The 20,223-nt window shown below is 37.8% G+C and overlaps 1 protein-coding gene and 1 long non-coding RNA gene across 8 annotated transcripts in view; one reads left to right on the top strand and one right to left on the bottom strand.

Annotated features, from left to right (window-relative positions):
• The window catches only part of chd9 (chromodomain helicase DNA binding protein 9), an 80,479-nt gene that overhangs the window by 30,446 nt on the left and 29,810 nt on the right, over nt 1-20,223 (bottom strand). For 6 of the 7 annotated variants that reach the window (XM_048184630.1, XM_048184634.1, XM_048184632.1 and 3 more), the window contains one exon: nt 14,186-14,595. In XM_048184630.1, the coding sequence (XP_048040587.1) occupies nt 14,186-14,595 (410 nt within the window). Of the gene's footprint in view, nt 1-14,185; nt 14,596-18,128; nt 18,285-20,223 lie in introns of those variants that run through there. The other variant, XM_048184635.1, reaches the window with a different exon arrangement.
• LOC125264847 lies at nt 18,399-18,922 on the top strand. Its single transcript, XR_007184140.1, has 2 exons — nt 18,399-18,703; nt 18,825-18,922. It is a non-coding gene; the product is annotated as an uncharacterized LOC125264847 (long non-coding RNA).

The raw sequence follows: 20,223 nt of genomic DNA, 5'->3' as shown, positions 1-20,223 counted from the left end.
AATAAAATCTAAATATTAGATAAATTTAAACTTAAAATGTTGCCTTGGCAACTAAATGCATTAAGTTTACGTACTAAAATGACAAATTGAAATAAAAATACATTTATGCTATAAGAAATACTACAGAAAACTAATAAAATGCCAAAAGAACAAAAAATTACTTAAACTAAAATGAAAAATTAAAATATAAAAATAAAAGGACATTTAAAAGGAAAATACTATAATATAACATAAATATTACTGAACACTGGTCTCTCTTAATTTCATTGTAAACGTCATGTAACAAAGCCAAAACTTCAGCATACATGAAATTTTTCAGTGCATACATCAAACAGTCAAATGATTGTACAATAGTGTTGGGCAGTATGAACAAAAATCTGTCTCATCTGTATTTTTTTTAAGATTCTGGTGGTGTTCATTCAACTGTGCAATAGTAATACATTTCTTTCATAATTTCTATAAGTTAGGGTTAGTATAAGTATGGCAGGTTGTAATGAAGACCTTTGAGTTCCTGTTTTAATAAACTGTATTATTATTATTATTAAAATTATTACTTGAATTACACTCTACTGTGCAATAGTTCTGTTATAATTTCTTCAAGTTAAACTTTATTTTGATAGGTTGCTGTGAAGACCTTTGAGTTTCTGTGTGTGCATGACTATAGTCTAATCAAATAAAACCCTCATGAAGTAAACTTAGAGTATCTCTGCATATGAGGCTAATGTTTTCATGTCCTCATATAGTGAGATGGCAGATGCTGAAAACATCCAGTATGTGTGTAGTAGACCAAACCTTGGCGCTCATTCACACAGATGCAGAACATGCAGACTTCAGATTTCAATAGCAGTCTTTTTGAGCTTTAGTCCATATCGTGATTCGATTCATTGTACAGTGCTACATTTGATTTATTTATCCAAAAAATTCGGTGACTTTCCGCTTTATACAGTAAGTCCGTGTTTCCTGCATCGCGGAAACATTGTGCACTGCAGTCACACCAAGAGTCTCACCACAATTTCCTAAAATGACTAAATTTTCAGCGGCTTTTCTCAAAATTTGCAGCATTCTTGTGTTGCTTTGCAGTGAATATATACCACAGACAACATTCTTCTAACATTTTTATTACTTTTCTGACTTCAAGAAACATTGGGCTCTGTAATTTATAAAAAGCGAACAAAGACAGAAACAAAAAGATAGACTTAAGTGTTGTCCTCTTAACCATGTAAAGCAGGGGTCCTCAACTCTGGACCTCAAGATCCACTTGAACAAGCTAATCAAGGTCTTCAGGATTACTACAAAGTTGCAGGTAGGTGTGTTTAATCCAGGTTGGAGCTAATGTCCAGAGTTGAGGACCCCTGCTGTAAAGCGTACTGTATCATATTTAATACATGAATTGAGGGCTCTAAATTATCAACATGAAGAAAACTTTGCTGAAAAGTCTCTACCACATCATACAAAATCATGTTAAAATCTATGTATATCATACTATATGAGCCATAAATGTCTATCAAATATATGATAATACATAAAACACAAACATAAAACAAACAAACGATTATATATATTAGTCTAAAGGTAAAAAAAAAAAAAAAAAAAAAAAAGTTCCATTAAAAAAAATGACTTTACAAAGCTAATAAGTTAATATTTTTATATATATATATATATATATATATATATATATATATATATATATATATATATAAAAAACTTTACACATTTTGTGTATTCTTCAAAAGTATTCTTGTGTATTCTTCAACTATTATGTTTAAAGTAAACAAATGTAAAACAATTTAGAGTGCAAAAGAACAACTATAAAATTCAATAATAAAGAATCAGAACATATTCCGATATCTTTTTTTTTTTTTTTTAAGTGAAAACAAATGTTTGAAAACTCTTGTAAAAGTTTTGTAACATGTTTGGCTTCCTTTCTCTGTGACAAGGGGTGTCAGAAACACGGTGCGTCTCAATCAGTTCCGTAGTTCAGTAGTCAGGGCAATGAGGATGATGTCATGTCACTGGAAAGAGTCATCAGTGTCCCAATGTGTAGTGAGCCAGGGCCCTTTACTGTTCTTACCAGTGCCTGAATTTGTGTACCCGATATACTGATTCACGACCTAGGAAGCTAGGGAGCTGACTGAGATGCACCCAAGGAAAGTAGCGCAGTTTGCTGTGTTTACAGGGGTAACCATGGAAACTGCTGAATCATTGCTGTTCCATAAGTGCCACCCACTGTCAGATGCTGCATCCCAATTGCGTCTTTAACGGACAGCTCTGTCGCTTTGTTACTCGCATCCTGTCACCATTTAAACTGCATTGTCAATCATTATGCCACAGTTAAAATCCTCCACATTCAATTTAATTTCCTGCCGTATCGGAAAGAAACAGTAGTACGTTGATCTGCCAGTCATGGGTTTTTCATGCGGAGAACTCTCCTCATGTGTTTTCAATTTGCATAATGATGCATTTAAAAGTTGATGGCCAAACGTATCACTACAAAAGTTCACAATGCTGTTGCAGATGAAATGTGGATAACATTGAATAAATATATTTTTTCGTCAGGTTAGATACTGATAATTAATCACTCAAACCCTTTATCTGAACTTCTCTACATAACCGTTGGTCTCGCACATCTGCCATGTTTGTAGTTTTTTAACACTTTCTATACGTGTTTGTAGTTCTAATCGAATCCTCGTCCAACAGGCAATGGGTTGTGGGCAATATTAGCCTAAGATTGTGCACGGATCTGCACTTTGGATTCTATCTGGAAAAAGTAGACCATCCGGGTATCTTTGGAATACTCATTTCAACATACTATGATTTGCGACATACCAATTCTAATTTTGAATATTATTTATAGTGTAGTATGCGATAGTATGCGAATTGTTGATAAACTGAACTGGTTGATGGAAAAGATATCACTCAGAGCGTGCGAGCTTAGGTCTGTGTGTGTGAGAGAGAGAGAGAGAGCATGTGGGCTTACAGCGGGAGCAGGATTGTGGTGGCTAGGTTTAGCGATCGATTCGAAGTGGGCTTTGGCTGAATGCATGTTGCGATGATGTCTAGGCCCAAAATCTGTGGCAATTTAAATAATAAAATAAAAATTACAAGCTCCTCCGAATATTGTGGAGTTTCTTTGATTTTGTGTTAAAGTCCCCCTGAAATCAAAATTTTATATTTTTTTGCTTTTAGTATGAATATGTAAGATGGCGTGTTCCAAAACAATGACAAAATTCACATTTAGGAGATATAAGCATTCAAAACTTACAGTCTCTATGGATCACGGATTTTCATGACATCACATCGCACTTCAGAGTCTCATCAAATCTCTCAAGTCCAATCAAATGCTCTCAAGAATCTGAAGTCCCGCCCCCTCCTACACTATCAACAGACACTGAAGCTGCGGCTGAAATCGGTCATTTGTTCACACATTTACTAGTTTCTACATGGTGAATGGCACAGTGCACTATATAGAGAATAGGGAACGATTCAGACAGTGTAAATATGCTTTCCATTGATGCGAATGAAGGCTGTTCGATATATCGTCTTCCTGTTTCAGTTGAAATTACAACAACACATTGAATAATGCTGGCCTTTAAATTTGGCGATCGGAGAATGGCGAAATCCTGGAGGGACTGGTTGTGTGGGTTATTTATTGTTGTGTTATAAAGTCATAACCATTTCCACACTCGACTTAGTGCTCTTCATGGCCATTGAAAAGATGCATTCAGCTAGGCACTGGTATGCCAGAATTAAAAACAAAAGAATTCAATCTCTTATGCTGGACACTAAAAACGGTCACACATTTGCAATCCCTCCTCAGTGATGGCCACACAGGCCTATCAAAAAGGAAATGATTCAAAGGACATCATTTGCTCTTTCACTCTCGTTCTCATTCTGGGTCCTCCTCTTTGGATGATGTTACACTTCACTAGTCTCTGGGACAACGTGACTTCCTGGTTGCCTAGCGACCTGATCAGAGTGAAGCTGGCGGCGTGGGTGGAAGCAGTAATGTTGTATCCTGTGAGTGACACACAAACTCCACTCAGCAGCCGTGAAATGAGACTGAGAGCTGGTCTTTACTGCGCTCTTCAATGAGTGTCTGTATATGGACAGAGCATGTGAAAGCCTGAGGTAACAACATAAACATGATTCTTTTGCTCTCCTCTGTCGTGGGACCCAAAAATACACATGTGCATTAGGGTTGCATGGTATAACAATACTACGGTAGTATCGTCAATACGGTAATACCGTAAGGAATGTCTAATTAAAATGTTCATTTGGACACACATGCCTGCAAAAACATTGTTTTGAGTGCCGTTGTCTTTCTGCTGTGCCCTGTGTAGTAAATGCTGTGTAGAATTAGCGCCTTATTGAGTGTTTCCCGATGCTTCAGTTCATTTTGCAATGAGATAAAGTTGCACTTGCAGGTCGTTGTTCACGCTGCAGGTTTTAAAAAAAATTAAGCATTTAATTAAGCTCAAGCATCACTTATTCAACATCATAATATCTTTATATAAGAATGTATTCTCAAAGTTTTTCCATTGCTCATTTGACCACTTCTGGTTCTGGAACAGGTGTAATAGTTTGTTTGCTTTGTAAAGACGATTCAGAAGAATAAAATTCCATTCATTAACATAGTGGCTTTGCACTCGGTTCTTCTTTTAACACTATAAATGAATATGTTCTAATACATACTGCTCTCTAGTCAGGTTTGGAAATTTCAGGATATGCGGGACAGTTTGACAACGTGACACGAGCTAAAGTGCTGTTTTTGTTTCGTTTCTTAATGAATCCGTTTTTGAACAAATCAGGTGAATCACTGATTCACTGATTTCTACTGGCAGCTTTAGTTTCCCCATCTAAAAGTAGGCCTATTATTTCATTTTTTTTTTCAACAATTCGTTATTTATGCAATTGTTATTGCAGTGCAAATACATAAATACCACATCTAAATGTCACCTCATGCAGCTTCTGTGCTATTGTGCAGTGCTAAGATTAATTTTGTTTAACATAATACTGCATGGTACCGCAATACTTCAGCTGGTATAGGAGCGCAAGACATTTTTATGTTGGTGAAAAGAAAAAGGTATCATTACATGGAGCTCTGTCTGGTGTAACAAAGTAAGAAAATAAGAAAAGCAAAAGATAAAGCTCTGAATGCAAAGATATCCACAGTCACTAACTCTCCAGTAGTGTTTGTCCTCTGTCATTTGATTCACAAACCTCAGCCAGAGTCAGACTGTCATTCTTACATTGCATTCTTATCATTCTTACATGTACACCACATATTGCATTACAATTCCTGAAAAAAGACACCAGTTAACAGGCCATTATGATCAACATTTCATTTACACTGTTGAAAAGAAAAGAAATGAAAAGACTCCATCATTTGATTGATCATTTCACATTAATAAATCTCTAATAGCCATCTTTCTCTTAAAGGAACTTAGAATTTAAAATCACCTGTTATTTTAATACCTGAACTTTGTCAGATTACAGACCTAAGCACCTAAGCAAACCTAAAGAAAATATCTTTATTACAGCTCAAAGACAACTCATCAACAAACAAAAAAAAAACATCACACTCACATTCACACACTCTTGCACATGTCTGATTCACTATCCTTGCAGGGAATCTCCATAGACGTAATGGTTTTTATACTGTACAAACTGTATATTCTATCACCCTACACTACCCCTAAACCTACCCATCACAGAAAACTTTCTGCATTTTTACATTTTCAAAAAAACAAAAAAACAAAACATCATTTAGTATGTTTATTAATCCATTTCCCCATGGGGATTGCTGGCTGGTCCCCACAATGAAGGTGATTTCAGGTTTTACTATCCTTCTGGGTATCATTTGGTCCCCACTAGGGGTGCAACGGTTCTAAAATCTAACCGTACCGCACTTGCACTGCGGTCCATCTCGAATGAAGACGCATCTATAGGCTAATATGGTTTGTTTAAAATAGCAACGTGGAAAACAGACAGACAGAGTTCAGATAATGCATGTTTCAGTCGATGGATGCGCATTCTGGCTTCCCAAAATGTTACAATAACGATAATCAAAAACCGTGGACAAAACAGTCACTCTTTGTAAACTTGGCTCACTGCGAGTGCCGTATGCTCTAATGTTCAGTCATTTACACCGTCATCACCCTGGTGTTGATAGCACGCGAGCGCAGATGAGACCTGAATAGCACACGTTGCTATTAAACTAAACTCATTTAAGCCTTGCTAATTTAAACATTCCAGAGCAAGACATGAAAGAGAACTCGCACGCGCTGTGAGAAGATGTGTGTGCGCTCATCCGTAGCGCGCACACGCTTATTTCAGACAGTGAGCAAATACTGAGTTCTCTTTCAAGTCTTGCGTTTCAGCGGACAAATTCATACAAAAATGATGTCAACATGCACATCCTAGCAAACATAGTCGTTATGTCTTAAGTGAACGTATAATAGTCGAGAAAGACAACGCATGTGTAACAGTATATGTACTGGATCGTGCATTATGTCTTAAAGGGAAAAAAAACTATTACTGCTTCCTGTGTTTTTAATGTTAAATCAAACAACAAATGACTGAATGACTGAATAGCTTTTGTAACTTCAATAATGATTTATCTTTATTTAATTTATACAGTGAAGATAATATGCAGTGTTATTTTAGATTTGATTACTTTATCCATTTTCTTTACCTGAAAACTACTGTTAGATACCTGAAAAACCTGAAAAGCATTTTATTTATTTTATTTATTATTGTATTTATTTGTGATGTTGCTTGTAGTTTGATTATTTGTTCTTATTTTCTTTATTTTTATTTGACAGTAGTCCTATTTTCCCTGAACATAGCACATACTGAACCATACCGAAACCGTGACCCTAAAACCGTGATACGAACCGAACCGTGAGCAGTTTGAACCGTTGCACCCCTAGTCCCCACAATGTAATATAAACCTGTACACTCTCACACACAATGACGATAAAAGGTAAATATAATGCATTTTTATTGACTGTAGTAGCCACTGAATGTTTGACAACTGGGTGGTTTGGTAAGTCATAAAGAACATGGAGATTTGTATTTCTCTCTTATTTCTTATGATGTATCAGTATTTAAAATCAGAAGCAAACACATATACATGCATGCATACCTTCTGGACGGATGAGAGCGGAAGGTCTTTGGCAGCAAACGCAGAAGGATGCATTAATATTTCAGGGTTGTAACCTAGGCTACATATACGCATTCGCACATGCTTATTCTTTTCCCTAAAAGCTCCTACCAACAAACGGTTGCACAAACATATACATAAAAGGAGTTTAAAATAATTGCCTGAAAAAAATCCTTTTTCATCTCTTTCAATATATGTATAATGTAAACGTCCAATGTTAGCATGCATCACGAAACAACTAGTCTCCTCACATCACAGTTCATTTGCAATGAATCACAATATCATAATTGGATTAAAACTGCACTGAACGTGTGAGAGAGAAACTCAGTGTGTCAGGGAAAGAGTGAATTTCTGGTATCAGTTTCAATCTGTCTTGCATGGTTCGCTTCTTTCTTCACTGAATGAATGAACACATGGTCATGGATATAGGGCTGGGTGATATGGCCAAAAAAAACCCAAACAAACTTATATATACTAATTATATAAGTACTGATGCAATAGCATGAGGGGAAAAAATCCAATATATGACTGTATATCAACATAACCTGGCAGCCTGTACTGTTATAAATATGGGTGTGTGAATGACTGCAGTCTCTTCTTAAGCATCTGAGATCACATGGTCTGCTTTAATGGCTGTAGTGTGCAGTTTGGTGCAAAGCAGGTCAGTAGGTTTCTGGCTTTGCTCTCCACCTCAGGCTTAAAGACACTAATTCTGCTGCTTATGAAAGCAAGATCTAAGACCCACCTCTGCCTCCATGTCTCCAAAGTGATTTGAGAATCAATATCCAGCATCCAGTTGCTACAAATATCTTCAGTTAAGAAAAACCATAGTAGTAACAGTTAACTTTATTCTCTCTAAGGGTTTCCTGATTTAAGTGGCTTACTGCAACTGTCTGTATAAAAAAAAATATATATATATTTTTTTTTTTTAAAAAGCTGTTTGTGAGTGCATCACATATTCGTACTCAAGTTTGTGTATTTTTGCTAGCTTGACTATAGCCTCATATAAGCCTAAATTCAATCTGTTCATCATATAAAGCGACTGAGTCTCTTCAGAAAATTTGGAATAAACCACTCAATTCATATGGATTAGTTTTACGATCTCTTTATGAACTTTTTGAAGAGTCAAAGTTTCAGTTGCGTAACTGTCTAGAGGGACAGAAAGCTCTCAGATTTCATCAAAAAGATCTTTATTTGTGTTCTGAAAAAAAAAAAATAATAAAAAAAAATAGAGAAAAATCACTTGCTGCTCTTCAGTAGATTTAGTAGGATTAATCTATACAGTGAAGACTATGCAGTGGTTTTACATTTGATTACTTTCTGTTGATAAAGGCTGTTCTGTCTTTTTATTATTATTTATTTTACAGAAATGCTATATTTGTTAAGCTCCAAGTTGTTCCTAATCACCTTTAAGAGAGGGAATTAAATATGTTGCACATGTTGCTTGCCAATAATAAAAAAAAAGTTGCCAATTCATGATACTTTTTCATCTCTTAATTTTTTTTATACTTAAATACACTGTTGTTAAGAATAGCTAATTAACCCAAGTGGGTCTATTTGAAGCTTTCTATTTATCATGTAGAATTATTTCAGTGATCGGTATCGGCCAATGCTGCGTCCAGTGATCGTTAATCTGTGATCTGCCCTAAAAACCCTGAATGGGGCACCCATAACCTGAACTTTGTTCAGTTGTATTTATTTGTGCTATTGCTAATCGTCCTGTAGGAAACCGCCGTTGGACCGACTGGGCGGGCCTTACACTAATTTGTTTATTTGTTCTTATTTTATTACTGTTTACTTGTCTTTAATGATGTTTGCAATTTATATTAGTTAGTCCAATTGTTTTTGCTGTGGTGTTTTTGTTAAAACCATATTAAAAAGTCTTTAGGCTGCCGATTTTTTTTTTGTAGGCTGCTGATTTTTGTTCATGGAAATTAACCGCAACAAAACGTTTTGCCAAAAGACAGAATAAATATATTTGATATAAACCTCTGACAATGTTTATACCTTACTGGAATCGAAACTGGGTATCTATGAGAATCGGAATTGATAAGCAGATTCAGAATCGCTAAAATTCAAATGCTAAAATGCCCAACCCTAATTAACGCATTATATTTTAATATAATATATGAATATGTTGATAATAAATGTTAACAATTTGCTATGGAAGTAGAATACTACACCAGAAGCTTGTGTATCATAGATTTTAGCAGAAATATTTAGATTTTCTTGGTGAGGTTTTGCTGTCATAAAAAGTGCAGGTCTTCACACTGAGCCTTTAATGTTAGAAAGATTTAGAATAATTTTCTAGAAAATGTAGAAATACCTGCACAATGTTGTAACTTGCAAAATTCCTAATTTTCATATGGTCAAGACACCACATACAACATAACACTCAAACCTTAATAAATGCCACTCACTTGGAAACAGAATAATGCCATATGACAACATCCTGTTCACACTTACGCTCAATAAAACAAGCTCAATAAAAGCATGCCAAACCAGACGGGTAACTTTGAGTACTTAACAGGTAGAAGAAGACCACTTAGTCTATTAGCAATTCAATACGTAAACCTGCCCGTCTCATTTTGGAGTATCTACAAACCGGACATCAACATCTGCTTACTTCTGTCAGGCGTGGTAAATGTAATTTAACCAATAGAAGTGAATGAGTTGAGAAACTCTGTTAAACAAGCAAAGAAATTAGCCAGTGAGGGGTTGAGTCTGAACATATACATGTCCTGTTTGTCTTGCCTTTACTGCTGAAGTATTTGGGTCAGTCAGATTGCTAATCCATTAAGCACGATGAACAAGTCACAGAAGAAATTCAAAATACCACTTTTACAAGCACAGCGGGAATGCTAAACATTTTCATGCTAGCTTCGTAATCTCAGCAATGGACCATAATAAAGCATGTAGCTGTCCTAAGAGCAAAGCAGCATCTAGACTGAACCTTAAAGCTGGAAAAGCCAAACAATATTTTGGACAAAGTTTGCAGAGGCATATATCACATAATTAATCACATAATGCACATGACCTTGAAATCTCATGTCACGTTCTTCTATTCAGTCCTCCATTAATGCAGATCAGATGACATCATGATGTCATAAAGCTCTGCATATTCTGTTCAGCCTTATGATCTATTCATACTTTCAGTCTCCAGAAGAGGCTGTCTGTGTGAGCTCTGCTGTTACACGTGAGGTACATTTTGTAAAGGAATCATTAATCATGACAAAAATGGGAGAACAGGAGATTACGGTTTGTTTAGCGCAGGTTTGTGTGTTACAAAACAAGCTGCAAATTTTCCATTTAACCCTCAAATTAGGGGGTTTCAAACTGGGGCCCGGGGAACCCCTTAGGGGACATCAAACGGGTATAACAGGTTCCAATTATTATTATTATTTTTTTATAATTATTATTATTGCTTTAAAAAAAAAACAAAAAAAAAAAACAAAAAAACTTTAAAGGTGCCCTAGAATCAAAATTTGAATTTACCTTGGCATAGTTGAATAACAAGAGTTCAGTACATGGAAAAGACATACATTGAGTTTCAAACTCTATTGCTTCCTCCTCCTTATATAAATCTCATTTGTTTAAAAGACCTCTGAAGAACAGGCGAATCTCAACATAACACTGAGTGTTACGTAACAGTCGGGATCATTAATATGTACGCCCCCAATATTTGCATATGCCAGCCCATGTTCAAGGCATTAGACAAAGGCAGGCAGTATTAACGCCTGGATCTGTGCACAGCTGAATCATCAGACTGGGTAAGCAAGCAAGGACAATAGTGAAAAATGGCAGATGGAGCAATAATAACTGACATGATCCATGATATCATGATATTTTTAGTGATATTTGTAAATTCTCTTTCTAAATGTTTCGTTAGCATGTTGCTAATGTACTGTTAAATGTGGTTAAAGTTACCATCGTTTCTTACTGTATTCACGGAGACAAGACCGTCGTTATTTTTTTTATTTTTAAACACTTGCAGTCTGTATAATTCATACACATCTTCATTCTTTATAAATCTCTCCAACAGTGTGTAATGTTAGCTTTAGCCACGGAGCACTATCAAACTCATTCAGAATCAAATGTAAACATCCAAATAAATACTATACTCATATGATCCGAAGCATGCATGCAGCATGCATGACGAACATTTTGTAAAGATGTATTTGAGGGTTATATTAGCTGTGTGAACTTTGTTTATGCACTGTATTACAGTCGAGACCTCGGGTTACAGGGAGCGCGAGATTTAAAGGGGCCGCAGCCTGAATCGGTGCATAGTTAATGATGCCCCAAAATAGGCAGTTAAAAAAAATAAAAAAAAAGTATGGGGAATTTTGAGCTGAAACTTCACAGACCCATTCAAGGGACACCTTAGACTTATATTACATCTTGTGAAAGAACGTTCTAGGGCACCTTTAAAGTTCCTGCCTCAGATAGCTTGTGATTGCTGATTAATGATATAATAGAAACTGGTTCTGGATCAGACTCCATCTCTACTGAGCTCAGTTTCTTAAAAGTCTTAAAATATTTAAAAGTGGCCCTTATATTAATCTTTAGTTGTCAAATTTCCAACATATCTCGGGAGAACTGCTAGGGCAGCGTTTCTCAAATCGCATACAGTTTAGGGATATTAAAAGGGGTTGCTAATAGGTTCTGTAACCTGTTAAAGATGTGGTTAAAAAGTGCACGCTCCATGCATGCTCTGAGCTTCTAGGTCCAAAGACTTCCTAACAGCTAAAGGCAGAATCATCAGCATGACATTAAGAAAATATATCTGTAAACATCTAATGAAACGTTGACACTTTTGTTAGACAAAAAGTTTCTTGAACTAACAGAGTTACAATTTTACAGAGCATTTTGCTGCACTTGCCATCTTTGCAGTACTAACATTTTGTACCCACCAGTGACTATTGCTGGGTTTCCAGCAAAAGTTGTGCTCAAGAAAACTTGACAGGAAACACTTGATATGCGCATAAACTCTCAACATTTGCATACAAGTTTATGTGGTACCCTGAGGTGGATTTTTCTAGTTTTGCACAAGTCGAAGGGTGCATTAAGGTTAGGTTTTGACGATATAGGCACGTTTTCACATTTTCTCACAACAGGGAGACTTGGGCCGCTATATCACTGAAGCATATCTTCATTTCTAATTTTCCTTTTTGTTTTAACATTTTTTGTTTCATTTTTTCATTGAAATTCAGAGAATATAAGTAAATTTGATAAAAAAAAAAAATCTTAATTTGAATACATTATAGTTGGATATAATGAATATTTGCTTTTTGGCCTTTCATAGTACAAAGTCTCCGCTTTAGTCGAATGTTAACAAATGCTCTTAAAAATGGGAAACATCAATGCACTTTACTCTTAACTATATTCACAATATTGCACAACCTCTCATACCTTAGTGCTTAATTAAACCTCTACTTCAAGCTAACAGCATTTAACATGACAATCAATGCTCCTCACGCTCTGATGATACAGAGATGCATCTTTAAGAGCAATGGTTCCCAAAGTGGGGGGTCGTGAGACAGCGAGGGAGGGGTCGCAAGATGATTTCCAGAAACGAAAAAAATAAATAAAAATAAAATGTAAACGATTAGAAATAGCGTATTTTATCAATAATTGTAACAAAATACAAAAAAAATAGTAGTTAAATTAAAAACAAAAACCATGCAAATAAAAAAAAGCCATCAACCTTTTGATTTTCCTTCGACCGTGACTCCTGAGGTGATTACGACAGATTAATGACATATTAGCAACAGCATCAGTTGCAGCAGGTCAGTTTACGCAACGGATCCATGCCTGTAGGCCTATATTACTAACACAACATTTACTTATTTTTATTTCAAATCCAAAAGTTGTTACTGATCATGGCTCGTCAGCATTGCTATTCTCTTTGTATACACTATATTTATAGATGCCACATTTAAACTCACTACATTTAAACGTTTTATTCATTTCATTACTTTATATTTATATAAAGTAATACTTTAGATATTTATATATTATGTTGCTCACTCAAGTGGCAAAACATTTAAACATAAGTTTTATGTAAAAATCACAAACATTTTAAATTAAAACTTAAAATAGACAAAAACAGGCAACTCTCGTCTTTTCTTTCCTTTTAAATCTTCTTACAAGAAATCCCTCAGGTTATAAAGAACTTTGTTTTTCCACCTTCACAAAGAGACGAGTGCTATACATTATGTCTCCTTGTTCACCTGAATGCCTGGTAAGGTGTCACTATCCTTGATTTACCCGAGGAAAAAAAGTCATGTGTTGATTGTGTAACAGAGACTTTAAATTATATGCATCAATTGTGAAATTACTATTTTTTCGCATCAATACATTTGACAGTTTATTTTAATGTGAACAACGCGCTATAGTTTAAATTCAGCGCGTTGCAGCAAAGCAAAAATAGACGGTGCGTAAATGATCACTGCAGACACCGCGATCACTGCAGACACTGCGCACTGCTCCTGGAACGCACTGCCGGACCACATCCGTGTGCAGTGTGAACGCTCTAATCCATTAATATGGGCACAGAAAAAAATACGCACCGCATACGCACTGCAAACAGAGTATGTGTGAAACAGGCGTTAGTGCGTGTGGTGTGCGCCATTGCGCACAACGTTTGTATACTTTAACCACCTCCGAGGATAGTGGGGGTCGCGAGTCACTGGCATTGTTATTTTGGGGGTCGTGGGCTGAAAAGTTTGGGAATCCCTGTTTAAGAGAGCTTGAATCTCATCTGTTTTAGACTAGATACACAAAAACAAGACAAGACCACATCTGTAAGCTGTAAAACCTCTTTAGCTTGCAGTAATTAGCTGCATGACTAACAACATGCAGGTGAAGTTACAGAGATGGTCTTGGATGAACTGAAGTCATCACAAATCATGACAGACACATCTATATAACACTTCCCCTCCCGCTCTCTGAAAAAGAAACAGATTAATGTAATGTCAGTCATCCTTCAGCTTAGGGAGAATGTCACAGTGGTCTTACCCAATTTTAGCCTTTTGCTTGGGCTTGGATGACGACACAATCCGGGCCTTCTTGGAACTCTTATCCTTGCCTCTGGACTTGGAGGAACCTGCCCTGTGACTGCGGTGCTGTGACGACGAAGACGGGAAGCTTTCAGGACTCATGACGCGTGGAATATTTTTCTCTCCCCTCTCTCGTGCTTTGGCGATGGCCTCCGAGATGATTCGATTGGCCTTCTGTTGTTTATCGTCCGAAAGGGGTGACTCCATCTGCTGCTGCTGCTGCTGCTGATGCTGATGATGTCGCTTCTGCACCCTCTTCTCTGACACGGATACGTACGAGGATGACGAAGAGGAAGAAGAGGAGCTGCTTTTCACTGGTGGGCTGAGTACCCGCGGCTGGCTGCTAGGACCATTAGTGTTCTTAGGAGGCTGTGAGAAAATAGAAAAAGAAAGATGTTACCATTCAAACATGATATTAATGTTCTCCATAGGACTAGCTTCGTCTAAAACTGTTGTGTAGGCAGGACTGTACAGGAAACCAATAGAGAGGTTTCTATTTCAGGATTCTGTAATTCCATATGCAAAACCCATGATGAACAATACACTATTTAAGATACCATGACGCCATGTAAACTAGTCTGCCAGTCGATATGAGAGCTCTATTCGACATGAAACGGGACGATGAGCTGAATTCCATGAACAGCCATAACATTACTCCTCCAGTCATGACCTAGAAAACTTGGACTCGAGCGGATGTAAATACTTTAATAGGTTTCTTATTAAGCAGGACAAAGTCAGTACAGAGAAACGGCAACTCTGCACATAAGATTAAAGGTTCTGTAAGTGATTTAAGATGTTTTGCTAACTTCAAGCACACAACCTCTCTCCAAAACCCGGACCCCCCAAAAAAATGCCAGCAACCCAGAATGTGAAAAATCATTCACAGGCAAAGTATGAAATTAACAGCTTATACCAGACAAATGATGGTAGTTTTACAGACAGTGGTGGGTAATTTCAAAGACTTTATATAAAGAAAGACGGTGCACTCGTATTACGATGAATAGGAGAAAGTGTCGGAATAAGTCCTGCCTTCTAAATAAGAGCCAATCACCGATTGGTAAAGTCATCACGTCACTGCAGCTGCAGTTATAGAAGCTCCGGTTCCTATAGAAACAGTCAGACGTGCGCTTCCTATAGAAACGCACATTTAGGACTGCGTATCAACATTAGCTTGATCCAGCCTGAAAAATGCAGTTTTTTGTCATGATTCGAGCGTTTAGAAACAAGATTTATGAGACAGTTGTTGTCAGATTTCATTGGTGATTTCAAATATGAAATTTAATTGAAATCTTGGCATACAGATTTGGAGAAGACATAAGAGCTGCACTTGCATGCCAGAGATGGCTGCAGAGTGAAATGACGCTGATTTGCTTATAATGTGCACTGTGAAGGCAAAGCTCTACAGGTCCTTTTGATATTGTCTGATTTCAAAAATTGTGGCTAATATTTGTTGTTAACAATAGAGCCAACCGAAACAGGGATCAAAACACAAAATATAACAGTGTAAATGTAATGTTAACTGAGATCTTAAAGTCACAATGTAATGGAAGTAGAGACAGATTTTTTTCTTTTATATTGTGACATATCTGTGTGAGGCAGATTATCCAAAAAGAAAAAGAAAATGTAGGGAAGAGACTTGATTCTATTGATCGGTTGTTGATTAAATGGAGGCAGATGTGAATGCGAGCTTGCAGTCGACTGTAAGAAAGGGGTGGGGTTTAAGCAGATTAGGCAGTCACCACAAAGAAGTCTATAATTTCACCGGAAGAACCACTTATGACATTTTGATATAAAATAAAATAATGGGCTCAAAAAAAAAAAAAAAAAAAAAATGCATGCATGAATGAATTGTTCAAAATGAGATTAATAACAAATTTAGAAAATAGATAGGTTGAATTTCCATTTCATGCTGATATTAAGTAAAATTAAAAGAGACCAGGGATTGTGTTAATGCAAAAAACAAAAAAGGAAAAAAGTATTCTTTGCACATTTCAAATACATCATATATTTGAACTGGGAATTTCACCAGCCTTTGTGCCTGGTGGGCAAAAAAAATTATTTCATACCTTGTTGATAAGCAAAGAACATTTCTGATTGGCTAGTCTGCTGACTGGCTAAAATGTGCCTCACTCCACTGATTCTTTTTTGCAGTTACAATGTCTTGGGCTTTTACTGAGACAGGTGTGATTTCTCACAACACCTATTTCAGTGAGACCTGTCAGGTAGTAGAGATACTTTATGCGCATACAGGTCAAAACCGTGCAAGAGTTTTGGGTCCTTCTTTACCCAACTCAATACAGGTTGAGAATTTAATAAACGTGCTAGTTATTTCATGACCTCGCCAGCAGGCTAAACATAAGAATAGGTCCAAGATAAAAATCCTTGGAGATCCTATGTCAATCTGATTGTAGCTGAAGCAGTGCAGCAAGGGATGCCGGAGTCCACCCACACATACTGGATGACAACATGGGAAATCCTCCATCTTTGAACTGCTGCATCATCAGTGTTCCTAATGCCTGGGTTTCATAATATTAACTGCTCTCCAATCACACGGCCAACCAGCTATAGTTGAAGATAAAGGGAAGGTTTGGACAACTGCACAGAAATGATAGATATCATTTGTAAACATGTGGTATAGGGCCATTAATAAGTCACAGTACATCTGAACGGCATCACACACTGATCAAAGGTCAAGAACTGAAATCCTCAACCTGAGAGTCCGTTTATTCACATTATCCACCCCTCACCCCATGAAATAAAAAGACAGCCATGTATAATTCACCACACGATCATATAGCAGTCCGAGACATGCCAACTTTTATTATTCATGCCCATTTCGCTGACAGGGAATCTCTCTTTTTCCTCAATTTCTCACACTTTTTCCTCACCAGGAAAGCAGCTAAAGTGAGTCTGAACCCCATAGGAGGAGAACGAAATCTTATCTTTCACTTTATTAGGTTATACTTTGCACACTTGCTCTTTAAAAACATGACACAAACAGCTGTCCAAAGCAATGTTCCAGTCATGCCAATAAAAGCTTTGTTGACTCTCAAAAAAAAGACACCGACATAAAATCGAATCACCCGGCCTGCGCTTTCCTGACAGCTAGATAAAAGGAATTATCTGGAAAGAGTGAAACAAAAGAAAAGAGACTGGGGGAGGGTTATAAACACCAACTCATTTGGTGGCTAAACATGAGCCGGAGAGCAGAGTGAGAGAGACTGAGCTCTCCTGAAATATTCACACTAATCCACTCGAGGCATGAAGGGGTAAATCAGCAGGAATGGAGACAAGGAGGAAAGCTATAGGGGAAAGGCGGGAGAGCGTATGTGAGAAAATGAGTAATAGAGGAATATGACGTGAGCGAGAGAGAGAGAGCGAGGGGAAAATGCAGCAAGCCGTGAGCACTGCAGCTATGTAACACATCTATAAATAACTGAAATTACAGGCTGCCAGCGCCGCAGCAATTTCAATCTCTCTCCTCGCTCAGGTCATCAACGTCTCCGCTTATAACGAATCTATATTAAAACAGAAACGTGCATGCGGCACTGCCACACAAAGCCTGATGCACACATGTGGCACATCCCACGGCGCCTTAGTGAAAGAAAGCAGATGAAAACGAAACAGGAAGAAGAGCAGACAGAGCACCAAAAGCTATCTAAATGTAGCATTCCCTGTTAGCTAGCAAGCTAGAGAATAAGAAATGGAGAGAAACAGTTAGCACAAGATGGCGGCGATTGTGTAGCCTGCCGCATGAGCCTGTAGCTGCTCAGTTCCTGCCGGCCCCCTCCCCCACATCCACCCTTCCCTCCTCCTCCTCCACCACCTCTCTCCACCCTCCCCCCACCCCATACACAAACACATGCTCGCTCGCTCACTCACTCACTCACTCACTCACTCACCCGTCCTCTCGGCCTCTTCACCGTAGACATGTTTTTTCTTTTCTTCTTTCCCCCTCTTCCCTCTCTCCAACCGCCAACAAAAGCCTTGCCCTTTCGCCGTTTTTTTTTTTGCTCTCTCTCTCTCTCTCTTGCACGCTCCCTCCTCCCTTCTCTCTCTCTCTCTCTCTCTCTCTCTCTCTCTCTCTCTCTTTCTCTCTCGCTCACTTTCCCTCTCTCCCTCCCTCCCCCGGCAGGTCCGTGGCTGAAGAAGCCCTGTTCACCTCCTCCTCCTCCCCTGGCCGGGCTGCATGGAGCCGCGCTTCACGGAAAACAAGGGAATGAGGAAGAGACCGATGAAGCAGCCACGCTTGTCCGGGATTCTCTCATTCTGCTGCGTTTAGCTGGGCTCTGTCTATTCTTTTCCCTCCCTCTCTTGCACTCTCTTTCTCATCGATTCCCTCCAACTGTCCGTCCGAGAACAACTGCGCTCGATCTCTCCCGGCCGTCGTTTTCTCGTCCACTCTCTTGCGTTCACACACACGCATAGACCGACAAGACTTCTCGTTCCTCTTTCTCCTTTCACATACCAGACGAAGGTAGGATTGCTAACACAAAAGGTTTTTTGTACTGGCTCAGTTGGACGCTCTGTAGCTTGTTTTCCTTATTTCCACTTGTTTTTTTTCCTTCCTTTTCCCTTGTTCCCCTCCCCTCTCTCAGGCTAGGGTGTGTGCGGCGAGCAGGAGACGCAGACGAAGCGGCGAGAAATGAAAGCACAAAGCAGCAAAACGCATCAGCATGAATATTAGAGATGTCGTTAAAATCCGGACTCGTTTTTCTCTCTCTCTCCCTTGCTCGCTCACTCTCTCTCCCTCTCTCTTTAGCTCATTGTGAAACAGGAGGTCCAGCAGAGGGTGCTAGCTGTTATTACATTAACTTTCACAACTTAACCCTAAAAATACTGAATTTCTTTACTCGCTGAATCCAACCAGACACAAAATGAACAACAGCAAGTGTTCAAGAAAATTAATACACCTACATTTAACAGATCATTTGTGTCAAAACAGCTTTGTTTTGATCTAAACAAGTAAAATCATTCACAATTAGAATTTTAAATATGTCATAATTGTGTCAGAAATACAATCAGATTTACACACACAAAGGCAGGTGGCATGAGCTCATGTGCTGCTGGATCAACTAACAGGAAGAGACAACAGAGACTCAAGGGGAAATGAGGTTGTGCCCTCACTTTCCCAAAGTGTGACAGATTGGCCATGTGCAACTGTGCACGTGCACTGCAAAAAAACACTTGTGACCACACATACGCATGCAGCAAAAATGAAAGCAAGGTTTGCACCATGAAAAAAATAGAGGAGTGTAAATGAGTGTTTATGACCCCACTCCCCAACAATATGTCAATATATATAACCACATATGTGTTATGACTATACCAGCCACCTGAAATCATGCACAAAAGTGGGTCAACTTAGCATAAGAAAGTTATGGCATAGCAGAGAGATTCTCTTTGGCTAGGCCTAGCCTTGAGACTGGAGTAACATCAACTTTTACAAGGTTAAATTAAGTCAAGGAAATACAAGAGACCTGAAAATCATTTAAAAATACTCCTCACTAGGTGGCACATAGTTAGCTGTGTGAATGTGCAGATTTCTCTTCTGGCAGTATACTAGGTACAATTAGGGTTGCAAAATTCCAGGATTTTTTTAAAGCTGGAAGCTTTCCATGGAAATTAACGGGAATGTATGGGAATTAACGGGAATTAATGGGAATAAACAGGGAATTTGCAAAATTGCAGGTTAGCCTATGACAGGGTACTTAAATGTAGTTGAAAAAAAAAAAAAAAAAAAAAATCTTACAGTATAATTTTGGTTAAAACAACCAGATTTAATGCAATTTCAGTTGAATTTTTATCCTGCACATTCCTCAATCAAATTCCTACAGCGCACTACTTTATGCAAGGCTATTGAGGCCACACCCCCGGCATGCACTGTGCATTCCCCCAGTCCATAGCATGCACATTTGATCAAAATTACAGAAAAAACAGTACTATTGTGAAATATAACTACAATTTAAAATAATGGTTTTCTATTTTAATATACAA

The sequence above is a fragment of the Megalobrama amblycephala genome, linkage group LG3, assembly GCF_018812025.1.
Source record: "Megalobrama amblycephala isolate DHTTF-2021 linkage group LG3, ASM1881202v1, whole genome shotgun sequence".
Taxonomy (NCBI): Eukaryota; Metazoa; Chordata; class Actinopteri; order Cypriniformes; family Xenocyprididae; genus Megalobrama; species Megalobrama amblycephala.
Note: the sequence above shows the minus strand (reverse complement) of the source record. Positions and strands in the feature narration are given on the sequence as shown.